The following is a 12,406-nucleotide window of genomic DNA, read 5'->3' on the forward strand; positions in this document are numbered from 1 at the left end:
GAAGAAACACAAAATAACTGTCAACCTCCCTTGGTCTGGGGCTCCATTCAAGATCTCATCTAGTGGAGTTGCAATGATCATGAGGACGGTGATGAAGCAGCCCAGAACTACACGGGGGGAGCTTGTCAATGATATTAGGGCAGCTGGGACCATAGTCACTGTGAAAGCAGTCGGTACCACACTACGCCGTGAAGGACTGAGATCTTGCAGAGCCCCTTGTTCAAGACAGCGCATGTACAGGCCCATCTGTAGTTTGCCAATGCACATCTGAATGACCCAGAGGAGAACTGGGTGAAAGTGTTGTGGTCAGAGGAGACCAAAATTGAGCTCTTTGGCATCAACTCAACTCGCTGTGTTTGGAGGAGGAGGAATGCTGCCTACGACCCCAAGAACACCATCCCCACCATCAAACATTGAGGGGGACAAATTATGCTTTGGGGGTGTTTTTCTGTTAAGAGGACAGGACACCTTCACCTCATTGAAGGGACGATGGATGGGACCATGTATCGTCCAATCTTGGGTGAGCACCTCCTTCCCTCAGCCAGGGCATTGAAAATGGGTCGAGGATGGGTATTCCAGCATGACAATGACCCAAAACACACGGCCAAGGCAACAAAGGAGTAGCTCAAGAAGAAGCACATTAAGGTCCTGGAGTAGCCTAGCCAGTCTCCAGACCTTAATCTCATCAAAAATCTGTGGAGGGAGCTGAAGGTTCAAATAGCTACACATCAGCCTCGAAATCTTACTGACTTGGAGAGGATCTGCAAAGAGGAGTAGGACAAAATACCTCCTGAGTTGTGTGCAAACCTGGTGGCCACCTACAAGAAACGTCTGATCTCTGTAATTGCCAACAAGGGTTTTGCCACCAAGTACTAAGTCATCTTTTGCAAAGGGATCAAATACTTATTTCACTCATTATAATGCACATCAGTCTCTGACTTTTGTCTTCTGGGTTTCTGGGGTTTTTCCTGTTGCTATTCTGTTTCTCACAGCTACAATAAACCTACCATTAAAATTATGGACTGGTCATTTCTTCGTCAGAGGGCAAATGGGCAAATTTAGCAGGAGATCAAGTACCCCCCCCCCCCACTGTACCTGTAGATCTGGTCCAACAAATGTTCTACATTTTTTTCCTACTCCACAAGGAGTAGGCCTTGTGCGAGTTTTGTGGCTGCCTTTGCCTAGCTGAGGCTACCTAGATACATATCGGGCAGTAGAATGGGGAAAGCTTTGAATCCATGGGGTACTATCCCACATATTTTTCTGCCCCGCTTCTATGGCTACTTCTCCCTGTGTCCCTTCCCTTTAAAATTTCCTCCATGTCCTTGCCTACCGCTGTTGCTGTCCTTGCTACAAATAACACCATGTTCTTTGAATCCTGCCATCTTGGAGCTGGTCCAGATTATACAGCAGAAGTCATGCAAATGTGCTCTGCATAATTCAAGCTGAGCTCTTGCTTAGGTGACAAGCCTACATCTGGGCTGTGCCCTTTCTCTTATTTCAGTCAAGCGAATGAGTGACTTTTCCAGGGTTACTCAGTGTGACTCTTAGGGCTTGTTCTCACTCAGGTGGTAAACCTTTGTTTGGACTGTACCACTTTGACTGCAGTTGGGGGCTCCCTTGATGGACTGCTTCTCCATATCAAACAGTTCCATCCCCACAGAAAGTGGGTGTGTCTGGGAGAACACTTTTGGTTTACCTTCTCTCTGATGTGCCAGCCCCCACTTGCACTCTGAAATGGTAGAGTCCAAACATCTTGTTTTGATGAGGCCTTATTCTGATTAATGTGATTCTGCTGCTCTTGGCTCTTTTTGATTACCCACAACTTAGCCCAAGCAGAGAGAAGATGTCAAGGAGGATCAAGGCATATGAATATTTTTTACCCTTCCATGGCTAGGGCCCCTTTCCTACACCATACAAAATATTAACTTTGAACTCTTGTTGTTTTTTTTAAACTGCAGAATGTCGTATCTAAGTATGGAGCACAGTTCCGTGGAAACTCACAGCACGATGCCCTGGAGTTCTTACTGTGGCTGCTGGATCGTATGCATGAAGACTTGTGTTCGGTGTCTCTTAATCAAAAACTCAAGGTGTCTGGAAAGGTCAGTGCCTGGCAGGGGATACCCTGAAAGCTCTCTGACTTTACACATCAGATTGTAGGAATGTGCATAGAGTAGCTTTTGCATCTCATTTCTCCTTCATTTGAGGGGCGTTCCCTCAATGTGCAAATAGTTCCCAGGTGACAATGGGACTGGCTGCTAATGTCACAAAAGCACTGGTGTATTGACTGTTTTTTAAGCTTTGATTTTATTTACGTTCTACTTATTTTCACTTTTGTGAACTACCAGGAGGTTGTGTTTAATTGGGTGGAATTTAAATGCCAAACAGTCAATGATGGCTTCACTAAAACGGAGGGAAGTAGTTACATTTCCCCAGTTCCTTAGAGAGATAGTGGGTGCTCACTCCCAGGTGAAAGGCTGCAGGTTTCCCAAATGCAGTCTGTTATCTTCCCCTCCTGCTTGGCTTTCAGACTTTTCCTCTCCTTTCCACACTGGGAAGTGGTTCAAGAGGAGATGGTAGACTGACAGACCGGAATTCCATTATCCCAGGAGCTATCTGTGTGCCAATGCAATTTGGTATCTGTAGATATGTGTCTGTTGGTTTCTGCATCACAGTGCTTTACACACTTCAAGTGCTTGGGTCAAACTTATTTCCTGCATTGTGACTTACAGCACACACATTCTCTCCCGCACACTGCTATGCTGTGTCTGAGTAAGAACATGACGGATACCCATCAACACAAGCCTCTGGCAAAACACACATTTTTCCTTCCTCTACCTGACTCTTGCCTTAATTATGGGGCTGGTACAGGGAAAAGCTGACTGAGGTGGGACACGTCATCCTGCCTTAAAACCGGGACAGGTTTCTGATGGACTTAAATGTAATAACATTTCCTTTGGCTTGTTTACCTCCTTAGGGCCTACAGGAAGGAGGCTGTACCAGGTTTGATCTTTGGTTGTACAAGGTTTTACCAGATGTGGACATCCAAATCAGTGATTGAATAAAAAAGGACATAGAGTCAGTGTTTTCTTCCCCTGGTGTGAATGTGGGCCTGCAGGTTTTAGGTGGGGGTGGGGGGTTAAGGTGGAACTACCCTGGCTTTGATAACAGTATATTACCAAATGAGAGCTGTGGCAGTGCCAGGCTGTTCCAAAGTAGCCCCCCTCCCTCATTTTTGCTCCATTCCTCACTTTTCATCCTAAGGATCTAGGCTCTGGCTCTCTGTCTTAGCCACTTGCTCTTATTAGTGGCACAGGGACACGAGTGGCACTGTGGTCTAAACCACTGAGCCTCTTGGGCTTGCCGATCAGAAGGTCAGTGGTTCGAATCCCTGCAACGGGGTGAGCTCCCATTGCTCTGTTCCAGCTTCTGCCAACCTAGCAGTTCGAAACTGGTACTTGTATACCAGTGAAAGTAGATAAATAGGTACCACAGTTGCAGAAAGGTAAACGGTGTTTCTGTGTGCTCTGGTTTCCGTCACAGCGTCCCATTGCACCAGAAGCGGTTTAGTCATGCTGGCCACATGACCCAGAAAGCTGTCTGTGGACAAACGCCGGCTCCCTCAGCCTAAAGAGAGATGAGCGCCGCACCCCGTAGTCGCCTTTGACTGGACTTAACCATCCAGGGGTCCTTTACCTTTCCCTTATTGGTGGCATGTGCAGAATCTTTCCTTTCAGCACCTGGCGTCCGTTTCCTGGATACATTTTCGTTCCTTTCTTGCTGGAGATGGGTGTGTGGCTGAGAACAAAATCTCCTCCAAGATTACTAAATGTGCCACCCAGGAAAGTGATGCCAAAGTATTAAAATTCGGGTTGCAAACTTCAGTCAATATGTTAATTGACCTGTGGCTTTCTAGATGTTCTTGGACTCCAGCTCTCAACAGCCCTGGCCAGCGTGGTCCAATGGTCAGGGATGATGAGAGTCATGGATGCTGGAGAACCATGGCTTCCTCAGCCCTGATCTGAAGCAGCAATTGGGAGCCTGAGACCCTTCAGGTGTTTCTGGACTACAGTTCCCATCATCCCTGATTACTGACCATGCTGGCAGGGCCTGATGGAAGTTAGCATCCATCAAAATCTGCAGGGCCTCAGGTTCCCCCAGATCAGGTTTTGATCTGTATGGTTGGAAGTTATGAGCTTGTTCAAATCTCTGAGTTGGTTTTGGTTCTCCTCAAAAGCTTGCTCCCTATTTTGTGGCATTTTTGTTGGTCCTAATAAGGATATTTGTCACTTTTGGATGTTTCCCCCTGCCGGCTATTTACACTTTTGGATACTACTCAGTTAAGACCAAGCTAGATGTGACTCTGGCCACATTTTTCTTTGGTTAAAATCATCAAGTGTGTGTGTGTGTATGTATGTGTGTGTGTGTGTCTATATCTCTATCTCTATCCATGGTATCTATATCTATCTATCTATCTATCTATCTATCTATCTATCTATCTATCTATCATCTATCTATCTATCTATCTATCTATCTATTCTATGATTCAACTATATAACTTGCACATCCAAACTCTCTCAATAGTTAGTGTGCTTCCCCTTAGGCAGTTTCCTTCTAATCGTCCCACAAGCGTACATATTATATACTAAGTACTGTAATCAGTGCATTTTCACTCCCTTAATTGGTGATCTTGTTAATGTATGTTCTTATGTTTGTTGCCTGTATTTTAAACTTTATTTCAAAATAAAATCCCATAAGTGGGATTCAGCTAATCCCATAAGTGGGATTCAGCTAATGAGTCCCACCAGTGGAAATGCTACACAAGGACTTCTGTTTGTCCAGCAGAACTTCTTCGCCTCTTCCCCCCAATGTTCCCCGCAAATGGTTCTGGGGTGGGGTGGGATAACCCCCTGGAACAGTGCACCGGGGGAGGTGAAGGGGGATTGTTCCATCTGGCAAGCTGAAATGCTTGTCCTGGAGGAATGATAGCCTTAGCACAACACTGAATTCCTCCCCATGTTGTTGTTGCTTAAATCTGTGCCAGGCTGCTGGTGATACTTTGGTAAGGGCTGTGGGGCTGATGCAAGGATGATTAACCATTTGGTGCTATGCCATATCCCTAACTTAAACCTTCCCCTCACCTGCTGTTAGCCTTGGAGGTGAAAAAGGCAGGTCCATTATGTACCTGACCTTGAGACCCCTCCGAAGTTAGGAACAGCTTTGGTGTCAGCATTGAAACCATGGAGGAAAGAGGGGGGAAGCATGGAGGAAAGACTTCAGTCCTTCTCTTCTAGTGTGATGGCCCTGGTCCAGCGTCCTCTGGTGGCTTTTAACCTACTTATCAAAAATATTTATTTTGTTTTATTTCCAAACCCAACAAACAGTATATGTATTTTCTGACAGAATTTTTTCCTCTTTTTTTATTATAAAAAATTATTAATTTCAGGTAACAAAGCATAGCCATACATTTCCTCTTTAGGTGTATATACAAAATCCATTTAAGATATTTCTAAATGATCTTCGTCCAATATACTGTGCAGCAGTGTTCTATTCTTGTCCTGTGGCAGAGCCCACGGAGCAAGGCAGATCTGTCATTTCAGCACCGAGGAGAGCTCCTAGTGATCAACTTGTTCCCACAAGGTTTTGAAGTGAAGCAAGGCCTTGTGCGCCTCTGCCTGTAGGTCCACCTCTGCTAAGCTTAGTGCCTTTGGGGAGAGCTAGTCTTTTAAAGCAGCCCTTCTCAACCTTGGGCTCCCAGATGTTGTTGGACTCCCAACTCTCATCAGCCCCAGCAAACGTGGCCGGTGGGTTCAGAAATTATTGTCCAACAACACCTGGGGGCTTTCAAGTCACTTGATGTAACGTTCTAAGGCAGCGGAAGAGATATTGTTTTAATCGGAGCTGTTCAGAATTAGGGGAATAAGTTGAGTCCAGTGTTACTAAGTGAGATCCAAAGAGGAGGCCTTCCATGAATACTTATCTACCATTAGGGGCCTTTATTTTTGTAAAGTCAGGTTTTGGGTATTGGGGCATAGGGACTCTTAAATTTTTAGTTTCATGTAACCAATTAAAAGCCAGGTAGTCAATCAGCTGATAATTATTTGATATATGGACGGCCCTAACTGAAACAAGACAAATACAGCCGTACCTTGGTTTTTGAACAGCTTAGTTCTCGAACGTTTTGGCTCCCAAACACCGCAAACCCGGAAGTGAGTGTTCTGATTTGTGAACTATTTTTGGAAGCCGAATGTCCAGTGGGGCTTCTGCAACTTCCAGTTGGCTGCAGGAGCTTCTGGCAGCCAATCAGAAGCCACACTTTGGTTTCCGAACATTTTGGAAGTTGAATGGACTTTTGGAACAGATTCTGTTCAACTTCTGAGGTACGACTGTAGTTTTTATCAGTGGAATCCTCAAGCTTCAGTTAATAGTTCACATGGTGACAGATGACAGACTTGCTGACAGATGTATCTCTAAACAAGTTCTGGACTTAATAACAAGCTCTTTGAAATCTGAGGAAAATTGCCTATGAAAAACAGTACACTAAGGACTGCACCATCTTGCCCAAGCAATGGCTCAACAAACCCATTTCATGGAAAACTCCGCAAAGACCCGGCTAACCACTTTGACCTTCTAGGTAGACTTGGCCACTTCCAGATGGATCATAGAGTTAAGCTGAGTAGATGAAGGAAGTCTTTCTCTGCCTCTCTCCTCATTGTGTGAACCCCCATCAGAATCCCACTACTAATCTGCCACTAATTACACTTTCAGGCAGCTTTCTGGAATGGAGTGGCAGCTGCTTTGCTGCTGGCAAAAATAGTATGTATGTATGTATGTATGTATGTATGTATGTATGTATTTATGCAAGCAAGCAAGCAAGCAAGCAAGCAAGCAAGCTACAGAATGTGCCTCTCTGTCTGTGGCTCATGCACACTAAGCTGGAGTTAGGGGTATTTCTTCAGATAGTGCAGAGACTACACTTTTGAGCGAACGGCTCCTGTGTTGTGTTTTGCTGAGGACAACTGTTTGAATAAATGTTCAAACAGTCCACACCCTCTCTGTTGGGAGAGAGATCAGAGGGAGGGTATTAGAGCCCATCAGTCAGAAGACTTGCTTTGCTGTATATGATGGGAGCCTCCCATCTGTCCTGTGAGGCAGAGCAGATTGAGATGTCCTTCTTTGTCCTATTATGCAGTAGCTGCCATCACTCTCTGCTTTCTTAGTCTCAAGTTGGGAGAATCCTAGGACTTAATGGATTTCTTCTGGGGAATGGCGTGAATGCTCTTATGTTTAAAACTTTCAAAGGCAACCTGCATTTGGCACGGGGCAGGCCAGCTCCCCTCACCCTGTAAGGCACAGCATAGAATTATGTACAGCCACTTAACGGAGGGATTTTCAAAGGCATTCTTAACCTGTGTGGTGCCACACAGCACTTACCTCAAAGCGACTGTAGGACTATGTAAAAAAACCAAACCTTGGACTTTCCCATGGATGATGGAGCAAGCTTGTTTTCTGCTGCTCTGGAGGGTAGGACCTGAACCAATGGAGAAAGGAGACTAAACATTAGGAAGAAATTTCTGTTTGACAGTGGAATGGACTACTTCTGAATGGGGTGGACTCCCTTTCACTGGAGATTTTTAAACAGAGGCTGGATAGCTGTCTGTCAGGGATTCTTCACTGTAGAGGGTTGGACTAGATGACCCCTGGGGTCCCTTCCAACTCTACAGTTCTATGAACCTATGACCACCTGATAAACTGCAAGCAGCCAGACCCTGCAGAAATGTGGACTACTCCACATATTTATATATATATATGTGTGTGTGTGTGTGTGTGTGTGTTCAATCCAAGCACTGCTCCAGGTGGTGCAAGTCAGATAAGTTTGTTCCAAAATGCAGAGTGAATCTCTTAGCAGCAGCTAGCCTAGTTAAGCCAGTCAAGAGCTGGTTCGGAGGGTTTTGGTGTGGAACTTAGTATTCTGTAGTGCCTTGGAAATGGGTCCACTTAGGGTACTGTACTGGTTACTTGTTGATAAAGGGAAGAGAAGTGAGAAATGGTTGCATTTCTCATTGGCCAGAAACAGGCAGATTTTCCACTTGGAATCTTGATATTTGTATTTTCAGGAAAGTGTGGGATCTGCATGCTTTGCTCACTTCCCTGTAATGTAGGAAGGAGTATTTAGGACAGAGATAGGAGTACCTAAAGGTTGCACACAGAAGGGCTGGCTATTTCCCCTACATGGTATGATTTTGCTGTACATTTATTCTGTGTACATTCCAGGATTCGCTGATAGTGGCAAAATGGGGATGTAGACTGCACTTTAGCAACAATCCCCAGAGGGCAATGGTAGCCTGTTCTATATGATGGGGATAATCACAGTGTCCTACCTTACAGGGTTATTGTAAAAATTGCTGAGATAAGGGATGTAGAGTTAAATGGACATTCAAAAAAATCCACCATGTCAGTACCAAGTAGTTCTACCAAGTGCCACTATTACTGTAAGAATATCTTGCCTGATGGCAGTTTCTACAGCTAAGAGAGCCTGGAAGAACCAGAACTTCAGAGCTGGGTGGAGGAGCAAGAAATATGCGAGAACGTAGCCAGGATTTTTTGGGCTAGGTCAGGGGTGGGGGGGCAGGACTTTTGTAGGGGGCAGAATCGATGGGATTGGTCAGCTAGTTAAGTATTTCTATTGTTTTACTTGATCTGGGGGAGGGCAGTTGCCCCCCCCCGGCTACGCCCGTGGTCCTAAGGTTCTCTCCTGCTTCTGGAAGGAGATGTTGCAGATGTTTGGAAGGCTAGTACCAAGCTGCCGTTGCTGATGCAAATGTCTCTAAATCATTTTTTTAAATCTTCCATGTCTGTAAATTGAATGAAAGACACACATATGCACATATAGTCTCTCTTTTGCTTTTTTTGAAATATTACTTCAACAGCATTCCAGAGTAACACATTCCAGGCTAAAAAGAGAGTGTTCTTGACATCAGGTTATCTTCTCTTGACTTTTTCAAGTATGTAGTTGAATTTTTTAAGCACATCATATAAATTATACTGTAATGAGGAGCATATTAGGCTGGTTCTCAGTTTATAGCATGTCCTTGCAACTCTTACCCTCTTATCTGATCTCCGCGCAAACAGCTTGTTTCCTCCCTCAGTGTTCTAATACTACCCTTTTTCCATGCGCTCCCTGGAATATCCAAAGGATCTCCACAGAGCAGCTCTATTGCCTTTCCCAGCACTAAACACTACAGCGCTGTGATCAGAGGTGAGCCCTTTGCCTGCTGCCTGTGAGTAAAAGGGCAGCTATGGAATGAGGGTGAGGAAGAAAGCTGCCTTTTACTTTAAAGAGCAGGTGGAGGGGCTTATCTCCAGTCTCAGCACTGTGCTGCTTAGCACTAAGAAGGGAAGTAAATGATCCCTCTGGCTGCTCTTCAGAGAACTCAGGGACTGGCAGAGGGATTCTATCTCTTGATCTCAGCACTGAGACTGGGAGATAAAGGACTCTTATCTTCTGACCAGATTGGGATATGAAGCTGCGAGGCTGGTAGGCTACTTCCCGCGTGTCTTTGTGGGCCAGATCTCGTCTGCGGATTAGCCACCCCTGACCTAGCACTATATCATATTTTCAGTTGGGGCTATTAGGGATACTACAGAAAGAGGGGAAGAAATAATCAGATCAACCTTTATCACATAACACCCTTCATAAATATATTTATCCATCCTTGTTTTAATGCTAATCAGATGCATTTGTCTAGACGGCTTGTCTGCATTTGTGACAGGTGTCAAAGTGTGATTGGCAGCTACCCCTAGGCAAGGATGAGAAACTACCAAAAAAGCACAAGCTTCTCCTTTCTTCTCCCCCTGGCAGGTGGCTTAGAACCTGCACCCCAGCTAGGTGAGGCTCCCCTTGGAATCTGCTAAATATGCCAGCGGGCTTGTTGCCGTGAGTCACTGCACACCGGGGTAGACAAATCAATAACCATAGACACTAACTGCACAAAACCCAGCTTGGAAATATGCAGCAAGAAACCAAGCATTGCAGAGGATGCTTCTCGGCTGCATTGGGCTGAGTGTGTGATGATGCCGTCCTCCTTGCATTATGTGACGCAACACAGTGAAACTGTGGAAGTTGGAGCAATGTACGATTAGCAAAGCAGATTGATCTGTTCAAACTGCAGTTCTCTACAAAGGAGTAAGCCCCGCTGAACGCAGTGGGGTTTACTTCTGAGTAGACATGTACAGGAATGCACTATTGTTTGCTTTTCTGGGACCTTCTCCAATTGTGATTTGCCCTGGTACTTGGATAGGAGGTGTAGGAGACAAGAGCACCAACTAGTTGTCAAGGGGAGAATATTATATTATTATTATTATTATTATTATTATTAAAGTTTATACCCCACCCATCTGGCTGGGTTTCCCTAGCCACTCTGGGTGGCTCCCAACAGAATATTAAAAACACAATAAAACACCAATCCTTTAAAATCCCCTTATACAGGGCTGCCTTCAGATGGCTTCTAAAAGTCAGGTAGTTGTTTATTTCCTTGACATCTGATGGGAGGGCGTTCCACGGGGCGGGCGCCACTACCAAGAAGGCCCTCTGCCTGGCCTGAATGTTTCCCGTGGCAGATGCCTCTTGCACGGGAGGTAGGGGTCCCATACTGATCTGGGTTTTTTTCTTTTTAAATGGAAAGCAATATATAGCCTGTTGTTCAAAGGCTTATGTGCCCTCATTTTAAGTAGAAATTGGGACTTGAAACAGACTCGGTATCCCTCATCCCCTGTGTTCAGCAGGGAGGCATAGTTGGTGCTTACCTGTGACAGGGCCTTCTTAGTGGCAGTTCCTTATCTGTGGAGTGCCCTGAGTCTGTCTCCCTCATTATTAACATTCATGAGGTTAAAAAGCTTTCCTGTTTACTCAGGCATTTGTTAGCTGTAATATACTGTTCGTAGCAATCTTGACATCATTAGCTGTCACAGTATGTTTTTAGATGTTCTCAATGTCTTTTAAAATACCTTTTATTTATTTATATTTTATTTTCAATTCTGTTATTTTGCTACTTGGCTGTTTGCCACCCTTTGGGTGGAAGGGCAGGAAACAGATTTTTTAAACCAACCAACGACCGAAACACACTCCTCGACAGCTCTTGTGCTCATGCCAGCTGTCGCTACCAGACATGAGCTTTCCTCAGATATATTTCATTTAACTTTAATTTATTTCATATTTATCCTACCCATCATCAAACAAGTGATCCAGGGTGTGGGGCGCATCAGATATATAAAACCAAACTAACAATAATATAACAATTATTGTTATATTAAAACAACAGTAAAAACAATTGTAATAAAAGTACAATAACAATGAGAAATCAATGAGGACAGTCTGTATAACTACAGATGGGTCCAGCTCCTGGATTTTCAAGTGAAAGGGTCTCAGGTATGAGGACTAGGAAATTCCTCTGCCCCAAGGCCCTGATTAGCTGTTACCAGTGAGTGTAAATAACACTAGGCAATTCCTTTGACTCCCATTTGGCAGAAATAGCAGGAGTATACTTCCCTTAGATATCTACTTAGGTAGTCATACATGAGCAATGGTCTAGCCATTTTTAAATGTAAGCATTCTTAGCTGACTCTTGAAAACTGGTTTTCCTGGTAAAGGCATCTGTTGGCACACAAAACTCTTTTTGATTGCTTTATTTATTTATATTAAATCTATCCTTCAGTTGTGAGTCTTGAAACGATGAAGAAAGGGGGCTGACTTTTCAAACAATTCAAATTCAAACAATTTTCTGTATGGGCATTGCAAATATGAGAGAGAGAGAGAGAGAGAGAGAGAGAGAGAGAGAGAGAGAGAGTTACAGAGGAGGTGGGAGGATAACTGCTACCACACATTGCCACAATAGCACTTCAGGGAGGGAATTGTATTATGAGCAAACTCTACGTTCTCTAGGAAGCTGCTGAATTTTTCCTTAAGAAAAAGGCATCTTCTGTGAGTTGCTACAGCCTCCCAGTGATGATAGGCTTGGCTTTGATGCAGTTTCCCTACAGAGAAACGTCTCTCTGTTAGGAAAACAATAATATCAGAAGAGGTGCTGAAGAGCAAATCTGGTTTGGGAAGTGAGCCAGAAACAAGAGGAAGGGGCAGTTGCCACCCCCCCCTAACGAGCTCCCATCGTGTAATAAGCCTGGATCTTGGCAATTGGTTTACATCTCCAACAAGATCCCGTATCTCTGTCTTTGCTTTCGCTAGCAATGTCAGGCTGGGCACGTTGCACCTTCCGAGGCTGAACGCACTGTAATCCTACATGCTGAGATAAATGTTTGATTGTGCAGCCCTTATCTCTTGCTCTGCTGCTGGCTGTGATTTGCTCAGGTGGTTCCTTGGGGAAGACAGGAGCGTGTGCTTCCTGGAGCA

General features: G+C 44.6%; 1 protein-coding gene across 2 annotated transcripts in view; it reads left to right on the forward strand.

Moving 5' to 3' along the window:
* USP43 (ubiquitin specific peptidase 43) overlaps positions 1 to 12,406 on the forward strand; it is a 92,795-nt gene that overhangs the window by 17,433 nt on the left and 62,956 nt on the right. The window contains exon 2 of one of the 2 annotated variants that reach the window (XM_083429774.1): positions 1,962 to 2,102. The exons of the other annotated variant lie outside the window; for it this stretch is intronic. Within the exon in view, the coding sequence (XP_083285900.1) occupies positions 1,962 to 2,102 (141 nt within the window). The remainder of the gene's footprint in view (positions 1 to 1,961; positions 2,103 to 12,406) is intronic. 2 annotated transcript variants of the gene reach the window in all.

Source organism: Podarcis tiliguerta, assembly GCF_965153285.1.
Source record: "Podarcis tiliguerta genome assembly, chromosome: 2".
NCBI lineage: Eukaryota > Metazoa > Chordata > Lepidosauria > Squamata > Lacertidae > Podarcis > Podarcis tiliguerta.